At 42.3% G+C, this 16,795-nt stretch overlaps 2 protein-coding genes across 2 annotated transcripts; both read left to right on the forward strand.

The window, feature by feature from the left end:
* Positions 1–6,656: 6,656 nt before the first annotated feature.
* Positions 6,657–7,100, forward strand: LOC118995252 (olfactory receptor 2A5-like). Its single transcript, XM_037058201.1, has one exon. The coding sequence runs from the start codon at positions 6,657–6,659 to the stop codon at positions 7,098–7,100; it is 444 nt and encodes a 147-aa protein (XP_036914096.1).
* A 7,326-nt stretch (positions 7,101–14,426) lies between these two features.
* LOC118995253 (olfactory receptor 2A2-like) lies at positions 14,427–15,356 on the forward strand. The gene has a single exon (XM_037058202.1). It carries the CDS (start codon positions 14,427–14,429, stop codon positions 15,354–15,356), a length of 930 nt encoding a protein of 309 aa, XP_036914097.1.
* Positions 15,357–16,795: the final 1,439 nt, after the last annotated feature.

Raw genomic sequence — 16,795 nt, forward strand, 5'->3', positions numbered from 1 at the left:
TCACAGGAACACTGTCTCACCAGACAGGCCCCATGCCTCACTTGTCCAGAAGCCAAGTGACTTACTCTTACAGGTCAAACCCAGTGTCTGTCGCCATTAAGATTCTCTATCTGGTCTTTATTTTAGTGTAGAAATATTAAGCATGTAACCTGTTTCCTTATGGTTATTGGATCCAGAAGTTTCGCTCCAATGTTGGTTGTTAAAATCCCTAATATATCTCTAGGCACCTATTAAGTGTCTTATGTCAGTTAATTCATGTCATTCTCTCAGCTCTCTTACGAGGTGTGGTCTGCTGCTCTCCATGTTTCTGCAGATGTGGAAGCAGAGGAGCAGAGAGGCCCAGAGAGTGATAGGGAGCAGAGTTGTCATTTGAGTACACCCTGAGGTGTGCACATTCCACGTTTGTTTTTGAAACTATGGTACTTGTTAGGGTCAATGTAACTATTGGAGATGGTAAATAATTTCTCAGCATGAACATCGGACCAATCTGCAGCACCCAACACGACAGCCCAGGGCGCTCACTCAGCATGACACAATTGTTGTTTGTGTCAGTGTTATGTGTCCCAGATCTGCCCCCTCCCTTTTCATGCAGTAGTTGCGCTCCCTCTCCTCTCTCTCCATCCTTCCCTCTCCCATTGGGATAGTTTGTGGGACAGAACTACCTTTTGAGATGTAAATCCTGTATTTTCTTCTCCAGTCCATGAGTGACTTTTCCTTAAAAGATTTCCTACATTACTTTAAATTTCTTTGAAAACTTAATGTTAAAAAATAGCATGTAAAAACATTAATAGAAATGAAATTATAACATTGTGCTTTTTACTTTAAGTAAAAATTAACGAAAAAGGAAAGTAAGATCAATTTGAAAGGATTTGCCATGATTTCACTGGCTCTCTAATCCCAGTGACTTGGATTCCCCCTTGATTTTTGTTGTCTCTTTGATACTATTAATAACAACTCATATTTAACAGCTTATATCTACCAGGTGAATGGTCTTCATTCTTCACATCCACCCTTTAAAGCTCAGTCTGTGTATATTTCATTACCGGTATTACTCACACCTCCCCTTTAGATGCCCGTTGTCACTATTTCATGAGTGAAAACAAAGGCTTAGACTAAGAGTCTCCTACTCTTCACGTCCACCTTGAAGATTCAAGATCTGATTGCTGGGCTGATGAACACTGTTAACCAGGCTGCTCTCCCCCTTCCTCAAGGACCTTGATCTTTGCAGTCCCCACTAAACTTCACTCTATGGCAGAACAGAAACGTAGATTCATGAAATTTTCCCCCTTGTTTTCTGCACCGTTGATCTTTCTTCAATATGTGGCTACAATGGTCACTTATATTTTCATTTCAGGTACCTGTCTGTTTATTGTATCTGCTCCAGGCTTTTTCTCAGATAAAACAAAAAGCAAAAGCCAAATACTATAAAACAAACAAACAAAACCCAGCTGGTTTCTTGACCTGGGAAATCTTAGATGCAACATCATCTAAAACCATGGCCAATGTTTAAAAGGAACATGAGTTGCTTTCATGTTATTGTGTCTTTGTCTACTTTCCTTGTGCTCCCAGATGAGCTTATCAGCAACTTGTGTGTGTCAGTAGCCGTCATGACAGAGGTCTTCCTTCCTGGCCTTCCTACAAAGCTGTAACACAGTGCACTTGGCTCTTGTAGAACATGTGGTTTGTTTGTGGCTCACCTCAGATGAATTTTTTTCACTAATAAGCCAGGCGGTGAAAGACAAATACCATATGATATCACCATTAACAGGAATCTAAACAACAAAACAAACAAGCAAGCAAAATATGACCAATGACACTCAAATACGGAACAGGCTGACAGGGTCCAGAGGGGAGAGGGGAAAGAATCATAGGGAAAAAGGGGATGGACTGACATGAACAAGCATAAAGGACACATGAACAATAACTAAGGGTGAGGGTGGAAATGGGAGAAAGGTGGGGAGCATTGGGCGGGGGGTGGGCAGGGTGGGGAATATAAGACAGAAACCTGTACTTGAACAAGAAGCAAATAAAAATTAAAATTTAAAAAAAAGAATTATATTTGCCTCCCTATTTGTCCCTGCCACTTACAAAATTTTTTTTCCTAAGTAATTGCTTGTGTCTTTCAAAAATATCTTTCCAAAATATATGCAAAACTCCATGAATCCCATTGTTTGAATTATGTACTTAAACTAGTCAATTCTAATCATTTGGGAAGAGGGAGGTAATGACTTGCATATCTGACAGCTGAAGCACCCACATATTATCCTAGGTCACTGGCCCAGGTGCAGTGGGAATGCAGAGAAGCCCATGAGCTTGGCCTTTGTTGCACTCCAGGGGGCCATCCTGGAATGCAACAAGTTCTTACCCTCCCTTCACCCCCTGGAGGTCTTCCATGGCTCATTCAAGTACCATTCTTGGTAAGAGAGCTAGTCTTTTCACATTTCCAGGTCCTCATTTGCTCTAAAGACATGCAGACAGGACCTTTTCTGAAGGCATTATCTGTTTTTTGTTTTTTTTTTACCATTCCCTTTGTTCCTTACTTTCCATGATGATATGCTTATTCCAGAAGAGACTAAAAAATGTACAACATGTCCATGCTCCTGGAAGTCTCAGGGAGTAAGAATTCTCTGAGCCCCCAATTCAGCTTCATCCAGGGGGACCCCTGAGCACAATTCTTGGTGGGTCGACAAAGGGCCATGTTCCATCTGGTCCTTAAAATTATGTTCTCCAGAAAATTAGTCCGTTTTCCAACTTACATGTCTGCTGATTGGAATGTCAACATATAGCCTTTAAGTGCACTCTGCTTGCATTAATTTAAAAATAAATCAATTTGTAAGAAGTCAAAAGTTTATCTGTCAGCTCCAATAGAATCATTTCAGGAATACTTGAGCAACTTTGTAAGATATTTTGCTCACCATAATTTGCCACTATTTCCTGGGAGCTCCAGCAAAGTGTCAGCAAAAATTAGCCTAAGAGGGCCACTTCCTTTGGAGAGAAACACCAAATGCAAGCAGACATAGACACAGAAGTGCACAAGAAAGAGAGCGCATGTCTCTCAAACTTGCGATTGCAAGGCACTCTGATCAGACATTTGTCCTGGCAAACACATGGGTCAGCCACAGGGATGTTAGTACAGGAATTCACAGAGGCAGAGTCTGGGATGCCTCCCTCAAGCAGTATCAAGGGCAAGAGGCAGCTGTCATGAGCTTGGGATACACAGTGTGCACTGGTAAGCGTTTTCTTATAAACTGATGGAAAATCCTGGAGTAGATGACCACTCAGTGTCCTGTCACTTCTGATTCTTCATTGACAGGCACTGGTTTTCATTACTTTGTCATGCTTTTGGTTTTTGACTGACACCCCCAGAAACTGCATTCCCAGTGAAAAATGTAAAAGTGCAATGAAATGTGCTTGTCTGAATGGCACACCTCACTGTCTTTGATCTGTGCAACATTAGAAGTTTGCTTTGCTTGGGCTCTCTTTTATGTCTAGGTGGGTGTGACAGTAATTTTTCACCTGACTTTAGATCCTTTTTTTACTCTTTTTAAGCGCATTTATTTATTTTTCGAGAGAGGGGAAGAGAGGGAGAGAAACATCGATGTGAGAGAGAAACATCCATTGACTGCCTCTTGTACATGCCCTGACCAGGGACCCCAACTGCGGACCAAAACAGCAACCCAGGCATGTGCCCTAATCAGAAATCAAACTGCTGACCTTTTGCTTTGTGGAACAATGCCCAGCTCTCAGAGCTACACTGGCCAGAGCCATCCTCCTTTACCTATTTCAGTCAATATAAGAGTCTGATTTTTTCCTCTATCAGTACAGTTCAGGAAAAAATTCTATAGTGAACAATGGGGTTGGGTTTTTAATGTCCCTTTCCTGTTGAAGGCTAACTGTGTCCCATGATGTAGCGACTTAGGTCTCCCACTGGAAGTTCTGACAAAACCTGCCCACATTCTGACATTTCTTGGCCTGCTGGGTGAGGTTTACGTCCAATGAGCAGCAATGAGGTTCAGCTTTAGTTCTAGGTCACAGCATGGCCTTTTCCCAAGTGGAAGTGTCTTATTTTTCCTGTTAATGCACAGGGTGTATTACAGAGGAAAGAATAAACACATAATTTATATGAAAGGTAAATTCCTGCATAATTCTTTTTTCTAGAGATAATCAGCATAAACAGTTTCATGTTTATAAAATTTTCCCAGATATATGTAAATAGGCATATAAATATTGAGTAAATATGTTCATGTCATAAAATATAAATCAGATCACATTGTACACCTGTGCTTTGACTTTCTTTGGAAATTTTTTATTTCACTGTGTAAGGAGTCTTATATTATCCTGCTTCTTCCAACATTGTCCTTCCCAGTGGCTGAATGGTAGCCAAATACTTCAATACATCTCCAACTTACAAACTTTCACATCCATTTCAACAAGTATGTAACCTCGGTCACTATGGTTCGGGTCCCCTGAATTTCTTCTACTTTCCGGACTCCCCAAGTCCTCCCCGTCTGGGGGCTGAGCCTCTGCTGCTGGGTGGGCAGAGCACAGCCCACCTGGGCTGGAGGCAGGTGGGCTGCCCTGTGTGCTTCATATTCTGCCCAAGCGTGTCCCCTTTGGCGGGACCTTTCCAGATAATCCTACCTAAGAAAGCCCCCTAGAACCAAGTCATTTCCTGTCATTTTGGCCTGTTTATTTCCTTCATAGTGCTTTTTGCTCTCAACAAGTATTTTCCTGATTTGTTTACTCCAGGTGGTTAGGAGCGGTCCTTAAGCGGGACCTCTCCTTGTTCCCAGCCTGAAGAAATAAGGTGAGAAATAGACACAAGGAATCAAGTAGAAATGAAAATTAGGTCTTAACGAGGCTTAGTGGGGAAACATGGTTTGCATCTTTGACAATATTTCTCTCCAGATTTCAACCTTCGGCTCGCTCCCACCCTCCATCAGGAAAAAAGGTGTTTTCCAGGCTTTACTCAGGGGCAGCAGAAACGTACGGGACCAGAAACGGGAGCAGAAAAGACACGTATGTCCCCACTTCCTTTGTCCTGTTTCACAAATCATGTAAATTCAAGGACAGACGGGGCAGGAATTCACCAAGGTATTTCCAACCTCAACAAGAAGGGGCTCCTTAGCAAGAACCAACTGGATGATGCTGCCACTGAGCCCATCCCCTGTCCGGGCTCAGAATCCATCTGAGCAGCTGTGGGTGGTCAGCAGGGGATTCGCTGGCAATGCAAGTTGCCAACACTGGGAAGATATGGTGACCACAGAGGATCCTGGCGTGTCAGAATGTGAGATAAGCTGTGACATCTGTCTTTATATTAAGTTATAAACCGGAAAAGTAAACACCCCCCCAAATACAATGATTATACAGCTGTCCTCTTTAAATATATTCGCTGATCATGTTAATGTTTTTCCCCATTTGCTTTCAACCTTGAAACAACTTCAGAAATGTCATCAGGTTGAAATGTACTTAAGACATGTGCCTAGATTCACTTGGTGTAGCCATACTACCTTTTCACTGGTGTCTACATTCCAGCATCCAGTGCGGATGAAGAAGTAGCTAAAACTCTCAAAACAAAGCTACTGGAGATGGGGAAAAGGAACCAGAAGATGCTTCTAGGAAATATTAGGCAGCTGCTGCAAGGAGGGGCTTGCAAAGTTTGAAAGGCATTACAAAACTGAGATGTTGTTGTGAAGGGATTTCAAATTGGAAATTAGTGGGTAGGAAAGCAGTTGGGAAGGTGGGTGGATAAGTAAGCAACCAGAAAGAAAAGAGGAACCTAATCCCTTCCTATCTTGGACCAAGAAGGCAAGCAAGCCTAGGATATGACACTACCTCCTACTGCAGATATTTCGCCAGGGCCATTGCTTTTCTTTCTACATAAATAATCCAGACCCATGCCCTTGAAGGAAAGGCAGATCCCTGTGTTCTCCAAAATAAAATACATCTATGGGTGTGTGCATCCTATTAGGTAGAGTATATAACAATGTATTTTCTTATATTTTATTATCTATGTATAGATAGACATATATTCTATTATTCCTTTGATGCAAGGGAAATTTTTCCCAATGTATATGAATACACCAAGTTAGCTTTGCGCAGTATATGTAAAACCAAATTATGGAGAATCCATTCAAAATAGGACATTTCTAAATGCCTGCATGGTAATATTTGGTAAGTACTGTGTGTCCTGACTGCCTTACAGCTGTGATCCTCCTGTCCTGGTGGTGGGTGTGTCTATCTCCTCCCCAGGAGAATGGGGGGCAACTGCACATGGATCACAGAAGTCACCTTGCTGGGCTTCCAGGTGGAGCCAGCACTGGAGTTTGTGATTTTTGGACTCCTCTCTGTTCTGTGCCCTCACCCTTCTGGGGAATGGTGTCATCCTGGGCCTTGTCTGCTCAGATTGTAGACTGCACAGCCCCATGTACTTCTTCCTGTCCAGTCTGACTGTCATTGACATGTCCTGTGCTTCCATCAATGTCCCCAAGATGCTGGCAAACTTAGTGAGCCACAGTAGAGTCATCTCCTTTGTAAATTGGCTTATGCAGACTTATTTGCTTCAGGCCTTTGCTCAAACAGACTACCTGATTTTGGTGGTGATGTCCTATGATCAGTAGGTGGCCATTTTCCACCCCCTCTATTACTCTGTCATCATGAGCTGGAGAGTGTGCACCATCCTGGCCTCCACTTTCTGGGCATGTGGCTCCCTCTTGGCTTTGATCCATGTGGTTCTCATCCTGAGGCTGCCCTTCTGTGGGCCTCATGAAGTCATCCACTTCTTCTGTGAGATCCTGTCTGTCCTCAAGCTGGCCTGTGCTGAGACTGGGCTCAATCAGCTTGTCATCTTTGCTGCCTGTGTGTTTCTCTTAGTGGGGCTCCTGTGCTTGGGGCTGGTCTCCTACACATGCATGCTCTTCACCATCCTGATGATCCAGTCTGGGGAGGGCTATAGGAAGGCCTTCTCCACCTGCTCCTCCCACTTCTGTGTGGTCGGGCTCTTCTTTGGCTGCACCATGGTGGTTAATATGGTCCCTGACTTCAGTCAACAAGAGGAGAAGGAGAACATTCTGATCCTGTTCTACCTACAGTCTCTTTAACCCAATGCTGAACCCCCTCATCTACACCCTGAGGAATGCTCAGGTGAAGGACGCCTTGTGTAGGGCACTACAGGTGAAGGGAAAACTCAGAAAGTTTTCCTAAATAGAAGTTTCCTAGCGGTGTTTCACACAGCTGAAGTTTCACAGCTGAAAAGAGTAGCTATGTTTTACAATTCTGAAAAACCTTTAGGTGTTAGTTGAGCAGAGAACAGCTGGGTTGACATCGTCTGCATTGTCTCTGCCACCTCATCAAATGTCATGTTACCTCCAGAAAGCCCACCATACTGTGGGAGCGACTTCTCTCACGAGTCCCCCCAAGTGCCATGGACGAAAGTGAGTAATGACCGAGATATGCTGAGATCTGTTTGGGGAGAAGGAGTGGACTAGTGGCCAGTTTCTCAGGGGAGACAAAGGCCAACTGCAGCCAGTTTCTCTGAGGAGAAAAAGGCCCTGAGCACCCCTCTCAGTAGCCTTTTATTGGATTGTAATTCACGGGAATATAAGGAGGCAAGGATCAAACAGTAGATAACATTTCAAAGATATCTGAGGGCTTCAGAGTCTCAGTCAGTGACTGTCAGGAAGAGAGTTGCAGAAACTTTGGGAGACATACTCATTTCCTCTCAGACCCTTATCATATGAATGAAATCACTCTTAGCAGAGCAGATTTCACAGGTTTATCAGGAAGTCTTTGTGATGCCAGATTTTTCCCAGCACATGCTCTAACAAGGCAAGGAACTGCACCCCTCCCCATCAGGTATTCAGGCTTAAGGGGATTAGAGCCAGGAAGTGATTCTCCCAGAAAACATGGGGACTCTGGCTTTGTCAAAGCCAGGGGGAAAGAGTCCATTGCTCTTTATTGCAGCACCCCCCCCACCCCACCTCAAGTCCTTCCATGAAGGCCTCCCAAGTGATTGAGTCTGACTTAGGTTGCACCCCGCTGTGAGAAGTCTGACCCTCATTGACTTCCGACCAAGCTTTGGGGGCAGGGAGAGGAAACTGAGGCAGCCTTTGCTACCAGAGATAAGCTTTGTCCCCTGTGGCTCCAATTCCACAGGTTCTCCCTCGCCCTTAGCCACAAGGGGTCAAGATACAATTCCTAAAATCAGGCAGAGTGGTCTACAACACTGTACACTCCCGAGAGAGTGAGGAGACAAAGGCAAAGTGTCTGAGCATTATTGTGAAAGCATTTCCGACCTTGTAGAGCCTTGAACAGTTCTCAGGGATTCCCTATGGTCCCCAGGCCACACACTCAGAGGACTCCTATAACAGTGCATTCAAACTTTGAGCTCCATATCTGTAAAGGGAAAATTATTATCATATTGAATTGTGTGGTGTCATTATAAGGTACTTGGCACAATTTCTGAAACCTAAGAAGGACTCAGTAGTTGTTGTTCATGGATATCATAATGGTTTCTCATTTGTACCTATGAGCCCTGAGTGCAGATGGCGAAATATCCTGGCCTTGGAGGCCTGTTCTCTCTCAGGGTCACCCTAACAAGTTCCATGGAATCCCACCCTCTACAACAAGGAGAGAAGAAGGCTTTCATAATGCTAATTATTTCAAGAGCTTGGTTGCCGTCATTGGTGGTGTCTGTCTCAGGACCAAAGCTCCTGAGATCCCTGCAATTTCAGGTAGAAACAGCACAGCGCTAGCAGCCTCCCTGCTTGGTCCCCAGGGCTCTTCCCCCAGAGAGGGTCAGACTTGATCTTTGCTGTCCTCCACGGAGGGAATTCAGAGAATTTTTCTTTTCCTATAGGGAGAAGAAAACTAGGCAGAACATCTTATAATTCTTTGGGGAATGTGAACTCTCAGTAGAAACTCCAGAAGATTTTTAGTTCATCTGATTCTCAATTGGAAGCTATGCCCCTGGGGTTCTCTGAAGGACCCACAGCAACACCTGCGGCCCCTCCATGCCTGGGTCTCCACCTGCAGAAGCTGCACAGGGGCAGGCTGCTGCCCCTATTCACAGGTGCATCTCTCTCCTCCATGGGGTTTATTTGAGGTCAGAGTAAATGCTCATGAGAAAATCCCACACAGAAGAGACTGATTTGTGCTGGAAGGTCGTGTTCAGTGTAGATAATTGAGGCCAGACAGGAGGGCAGCTGACACCACCATGGCTGTGTGCATGAGACTGGCATTGCTGGGTGCTCTTTCCTCCTGACTCCCACAGGCACTGCAGGTCAGTGGAACTGGTGCCTAATTTCTTCCTTCCCCACCTCAGGGACAGTCTTCCTCCTGTGCTGTGAGCAGGGCCCTGACCACCCTCAACATCTCTCACAATCTCCTCCCAATGTGCTTGGGTAGTGGTTGTCAGAACTAGCTTGCTGTTTCAGCCAGGGCTTTAGAGCCAGGCTTTCTGTCTGAGTAAGGCTCCAAGGAGCCAGAGTAGAGTCAGTCTGTGCTACCTAGTCTGAATGAAGAGAGTGACATCCAGGGCAAGTTCTCTCCATGGAAGAGAAACTCCCAGGGTGTGGGACAGTAAGCATTTCTTTGCTGAAACTGGGTAAAATGTAAACTTACCATACAGTCACCTCCTTTCCTGAACAGCCGAGGTGATGAGCTCTTGGAGATGATTGCCACATTAGAAATCCTAGTATGTGTTGTAAATATCTCTTCTATCATCCATTAGGGCAGACTGAGTGTGAGACTCCAGGACGGAGGTGGGGAAGTTTGAATAAAGCTCCAGAGCTGAAGAAACTCGGAGCCACAGAACCTCTCAGGTGAAGAGCTGCTTCTGCCGACCTCACAAACCTTTGTATGTATGTCACTAGTGTTTTGTTCTCAATGTGATATTTTCTTCTCTGTTCCATTGTGTGTCTGCTTAAGACACTTAGTGTGTCTTCCACTTTGTTTTCATGATCCTTAATTTTTAATAGCAAAATGATACTGTGGTAATTAAAATAAAAGTAAAATGATAAGTACATTTAAAATAAAATAATCCATTTACAAAGACACAAAACTAAAGAGTTAGTAAACAAATGTTCCTACTGACTAATAATGCACTGAGCTACACTCAACAAAATTATTATTCTTCATGTTCAGAGGTTAAATATTTTTCAGATGTTACTTACGGGGTACAGCTGTCTTTGAGTAGAACTTGGCAACACTGATGTGGCTTTCTGTCACTTTCCAAAACATAGCAGTATTCTTTAATTGTAGAAAAAATTAATGTCACAAATGTAACACACATTTACATTGAATCTTCCCAAAAGTACTCTTATTTTTGAAAATGAAAATCTAGGACTTTGCCTGTTTCCTCCACTGATCAAATTCTCACTGTGCTTTTCTAATAAAATAGAAACCATGTCTTGGTCAATAGACCTGGCAAACAGAACATGCTTAACATACACACATTTTTTAACTAAAATGCCGATTATCTATTTAACAAACATTTCCTAAGTGTCAGTTTCATCAAGGACTATACTAATTGTCATGAGACATAAAGATGTGTAAGACATTTAAGGATAAAAAGTTCATTATTTGGTGAGAGGGAATCTCAGCTTAAATAAGTGACATTTGATTTGAATCTCCTTCTGTCTTTGATATGTCCTGAAGTTTCCCCATATACCTTACAGTGAGAATATGACTGTTGTAACTCTTGTTATTGGCAAAGCATGTATTTTGCTTTGTTTCTGAAGAGCCTCCCACAAGAACCTAGCCTAACTCCCAAGAGTATAAAGACCCTATTTTCAGGTTCTCTGACATCCAGCCCTTCAATGGGACCCAAGGATGATAAAGCAGGTATCCACCTTTCTCTCTGTTGTAACTGGCTGCAACTATGATGCCATGGTTCAGATGAGAAAGGTGTGGTGCCCTACAACACCCATTGTGGTAAAAGGGTGAGGGCAGTGGTCAGCCCAGTGTGGCAGCACTTGGGTGTGTTTGACACATTTGCATACCCACCTGAGGGTCCACCAGCCTGAGAATGCTCAGGTACTGAGGCCTGACTGCCCTCCAAGGTATAGACTGTAATTCTCAGCACATTTAAAATTCCCCAAATCATCCATCCACATAAGCCTTACAAAGTATGTGAATTAAAATTATATCCATGGTCTTAAGAGATGAACCTTGACATTACTTAGGCATGCACTGTCCACTCCCCTGAAGCCTTGCTGTACAGCCTGTGTGGTGCAGTGGCATCATCTGTAGGCAGAGGGGTTAATTGATGTTCATTGTGTTAAAGGGATTGTTTAACTTGTAATTGCTGCACAGGTAGGAACCTTCTCCCCATGTTCATACACAGTGAAGAGTCTTGTAATTACAGGTGCCATTCATCCAGAAAACAGGAGTTGCCCTCAAGACAGAAAGTGGAATTCAGAAGAAAACACTTGACAAGACACTACTGAGAAATCTGCGTCTCTTGTTGTTCATGACGTAGATGTAAAGACGTCTAAGAGGAAATCCAAATATTGGTGTTGGGGTTGTTTCTTTCACGTGGACCATGTGGAACCTGGGGTGGAGGAGGTAGGACATGAAATAATGTCACACAAAATGTGTCAGTTTCTTCAAATAAGAGGGTAAATAGCTCAGGAGGCAGGTAGACTGAGAGTAAGAATTATTTACAGCCTGGTAACCAAATAGCTTCACACATTGCAAGTCAGGCTGTTCTAAGGTCTGTGGAGTATTTAACATCCATCAGAGAGAAGAGTGAACTGAAGAATGAAGGAAGGTGAAGACCAGCAGGCTTTCACCTGAGTGAGGAGAGAACCAGCACTCCCTGGCAGCCAGAGTGGTCGAAACAGCCACAGAAGTGGGACAACCATGAGGCAGAGGTGAATTCAGTTGTAAGAGAGTCAGGACTATGGAGATAGACACCCTTCCCACTGGGCAGTTTCTGACAGAGCTGAGTCTCCCTGCTGCTGGGATTTTGTTGTTTGATCTTCAGATGACTAGAGACAGAGCAATACATGAACACAGATACATAAATTGTGTGACTGATTTCACTGAGCACTGTCAACTCTCAGAATTTACAGGAAGGATTCATGAGTTCAAAATTTATTCACAGAAGCATTATATTGCACAAACCTAATGAGATAATAAATAAAATACTTATACTCAAGGAAATAGTGTGCAGCTCTTCACAACATGTTTCATAGATGTTTTGACATGGGAAATAGTTTCTGATGTTTTTCTAAATAAAAAAATGAGTAAACCAACAACATTGGTTAATATATATATTTAAATTCATTATACATGTGAAAATGTACAGTAAAATAATATTACTGTATATACACACTGTTAATAATGCCTATTTGTTTTTTTCAAGGTATTACCTCTTTCCTCTTAAATAGAGTCTCTTAGTGTTTTTCTAAGAAAGTGTTCAAACTTCATATCAATAGCTCATAAAAGGTAAGAACCACCATAGTCACACAGTGACCCATATTCTTAAAATTAAATCTTAAAATCTTCAACTCTGTGATTTTCTGAGTAGTAATAAAAAATAGTATAAACTTTATAATTAATAAGGTATTGGTTACAAATATATATCTTGCCTAAAAATAAACTACTAAATAATATTAAGACTATTTTCTTCAACGTTAATGTTAACTTAGTGAAATACATTTGACTCCATAAAAGGGAAGGCAGTTAAGCTGTTTTCTTTTCTTTTTTTTAAGATTTTTTAAATTTATTTATCTTTAGAGAGAAAGGGAAGGAGAGAAGGAGAGAAACATCAATGTACTGTTTTCTCTCGTGAGTCCTCTGCTGGGAACTGGCCTGCAACCCAGGCATGTGCCCTGACCTCAGAATCGAACCATGATCGTGTGGTTCGCAGGCCCACGCTCAATCCACTGAGCTACACCAGCCAGGGCAGTTAAGCCATTTTCAATGTTCAGAAACATGAGAATGTGTTGCCCCAGTAACAATTTGTATTCCTTGCCAAATTTTATGCTTGCTGTTTTAAAAGAGGACATCAGAAATGTGGCAGGAATCATGCTAAAAGTATAAGTTATTGACATTAAGATACTGGTTTATAAGTATGACTCTTCCCTAGAGTAATCACACCCTTTTGGAGAAGTGTGTGTGCCCGTGGCTGAAGTGGGGAATGTATGAGAAAAGTGTGAAACAGCCATCAGAAGTAAGGAAGTGCTCAAAAACTATGGAGATGTGGAAGAAAACAAAAGGGCAAGCTTTGTTTGTTTAGATCTAAAGTAATTGGGAATGAATAAATAAAGAGAAGAAATGATTCTAATCCCTTGATTAAAAAATTCATGAGTCCATACTAACAGAAGGATGATAGATGCAGATGTATAAAGATATATAGATGATTGACAGATAGCTAGGTAGATAATAGAGCCTTTCCTTACAAGGAAATTGACAACCAATAAATGTACCAGCAGTGATGGAGTAGAACACCATGTTTCGCAAAGATCACTACTGACAATGGAGTTAGGCAAGATAATCAACAGGCACTGAAATTAGTGGCTAAGAAGCTCTATGAGAAACAGAATATTATGTAGTAACTTTAATGGATGCTCCAGAAATTACATGAGGGAAAAAGATAACGATTCAATAATGGAGATACTCTGGAGGCACCATGTTCATCAGGCGATCTGAGTGAGCGTCACTGATGATGGGACACTAAACCTCAGGCACTTATTGGTGAAGGACAATGGAAGATATTTAATTTCCCTGCAGAAAGTGAATAATCTGAATAAAACAATAATAAGCTGCATGTAGTCCCATTTGGAGAGCAGTGTAGTGAAGAACTTCACTACAATCTTCCAAAATTCACAGCTCATGAACGGCAAAGGCAGACAGAGTGACTATTTAAGATGAAAGAAGAATAAAGATAAATAATGTCAAATCTCAAATGTCATTTTGGATTGGGCCCTTGGTGAGGGAAGTAGAGAGAAAACATAATAGATTAAAGAATCATGTTTTTATCAAATTGCCTGATTTTGATCATTGTGGTTAGATTACTGAATGCCTTTGTTTTTGGTGGAAAAAAGAGGAATTTAAGAGTAAATGGGTATCATGTCTATTTATGTTTTAGTCTCAAGTGCTTCACAAAAAGGCAGTACTCACATATAATAATATAAAAAAAGACATACTGCAAATATGAAATAAATAGGAAAATCTCTTAATTCTGGTCATATGGTTATATTGGAGTTCTTTGCGTAATTCTTGACTATTTTCTATAAGTTTAAATGTATTTCATAGGAAAGTTAAAAACAGGTAACCAGTTTTGGGGGAGAAAGGGAAGCTTTCAAGGAGTGACAATGATACAACCTGTCTCTGAGCTCACACTGAGATTAACTCCACTTTGTTTTGATTCCCCAGCCCGGGCCTTATCACAATTCTGATCTTGACCAGCTCTGTAAGGAATGGGGGAAAACCGGTCATGGGCCACAGAGTTTGTGCTGCTGGGATTCCAGCTCAGCCCAGAGACAGAAGTTCTCCTCTTCTGGGTCTTCTCCCTGCTCTACACCTTCAATCTCTTGGCAAATGGCTTGATCTTTGTGCTCATCTGTCTGGACCAAAGATTACATACCCCCATGTATTTCTTCCTCTCCCACCTGGCCATCATTGACATCACCTATGCTTCCAACAATGTCCCCAACATGCTGGCAAACTTAATGACCCAGAATAGAGCCATTTCCTTTGTCCCATGCATCATGCAGACATTTTTGTATTTGGTTCTTGCTCCTACAGAATGCCTGATTTTGGTGGCAATGTCCTATGATCGGTATGTGGCCATCTGCCACCCCCTCCAGTACACTGTCATCATGAGCTGGACTGTGTGCACAGTCCTGGCCACCATGTGCTGGACATGCGCATTTGTCCTGGCTCTCATACATGTGCTTCTCCTTCTAAGGCTACCTTTCTGCAGGTCTCGGGAAGTAAACCACCTCTTCTGTGAGCTCTTGTCTGTCCTCAAGCTGGCCTGTGCTGACACCTGGCTCAACAAAATGGTCGTCTTTGCTGCTTCTATCTTGATCTTACTCGCGCCCCTCTGCTTGGTGCTGGTTTCCTACATGCACATCCTCCGGGCCATCCTGAAGATAAAGTCTGTAGAGGGCCGCAAGAAGGCCTTCTCCACCTGCTCCTCCCACCTCTGTGTGGTCGGGCTCTTCTTTGGCATATCCATGGTGGTTTATATGGTCCCTGACTCTGGTCAAGAAGGGGACAAGAATAAAATTCTATCCCTATTATATACTCTCTTTAACCCAGTGCTGAACCCCCTCATCTACAGCCTGAGAAATGCTCAGGTGAAGGATGCCCTTTGTAGGATGCTACAGGTGAGGTCCAGGTGAATGGAAAACTCAGAGAGTTCTCTGAATTACAAGTTTCCTATACAAATAGTAATTGTTCAACTTCTACCCTGAGTATAAGGTAAACTTCCATTTAAGATCATAGGTTTTTTATTTTAAGACTTTATTTATTTATCTTTAGAGGGGAAGGGAAAATGAGAAGGAGAGAAGTATCAATGTATAGTTGCCTCTTGTGAGTACCCTGCTGGGAACTGGCCTGCAACCCAGGCATGTGCCCTGACTGGGAATCGAACCACGATCATGTGGTTTGCAGGCCGGCGCTCAATCCACTGAGCTACACCAGCCAGGGCCAAGAGCATAGATTTTAAAGTTAAAATGGGACAACTAGATTATTGAAATTTTTTGTCTTTCTTTTAAAAAAATAGTGAATTCTCATTTCCTCAAACCAGGAATATTACATGGACAAGAAATTAAATGTGAGGAAATTGTATCAACACACTTCTCTGTACTTAGATATTTGACTTCCTATCACCTGTGGTAGTTGGAAACAGCACAGTAAAAGTAATGCCCTATGAGGTTCCTTCCAAAGTGGACTGAAATTTTAATACAGAATAGTTATATGAAGGTGCCTCAACAATTGTGTGGTGAATGCAGTGAAAGGTTAAAAAAAACCTCTAAATTCTTTGGTGAAATGATTTAGTAGCAAAGGGGAAAAGTTTGCGAAGCTGTATTGCAAAAGAAACTATGTGAAAAATCCTAAAATATCTTAAAGGTTAAATGAAGGACATGTATTAGTAAATGTTTAAATGGTTCTACAGGTAAACCTTTTCTGCATTACACAAAGATTACATTTATTCTTTGGTTATGACCATTTCTAACAGAGCAAGATTAAATCCCCTCTTGAAGTTCTTGAAATTATTCCCCCCAATATTCTTGTAGTGTCTTAACCACTCAGCTGATGATGGCTTGTGGTAGGAGCAAGCAACACAAGACAACTGTGACAGAGCTGAGTGTACAATAGGGGAAAGGGATGTGGTCAGAGAAGATGCTGGGGAAGTTGACCCTTTACCTTTCCCCCCCTGGCCACCACCCCCTCCTTCTGACAGCTGTCTCTCTGTTCTCTATACCTATGACTCTGTTTCTTTTTTGTTTGCTAGTTCTTGGTGTTCATTAGATTCCTCATGTAAATGAGATCCTGTGGTGTTGACCTTTCTCTGACTGGCTTACTTCATTTAGCATAATGATCTCCAGGACCATTCATGCTGTCACTAAGGGTAAGATTTTCCTTCTTTTTTGTGGCCATGTAGTATTCCATGGTGTAAATGGACCACGGCTTTTTTATCCCCTCGCCTACTGATAAGTACTTGGGCTTTTTCCAGTTTTTGGCTATTGTAAACAACACTGTAATGATCATAAGGGTGCATATACAGGTTCTGAATATACAGTCAGAAGTGTGGTTGGTAGGGGAATAATATGAATGT

The sequence above is a fragment of the Sturnira hondurensis genome, unplaced genomic scaffold (genome assembly GCF_014824575.4).
Source record: "Sturnira hondurensis isolate 20B ecotype Veracruz unplaced genomic scaffold, ASM1482457v3 Scaffold0010104, whole genome shotgun sequence".
Taxonomy (NCBI): Eukaryota; Metazoa; Chordata; class Mammalia; order Chiroptera; family Phyllostomidae; genus Sturnira; species Sturnira hondurensis.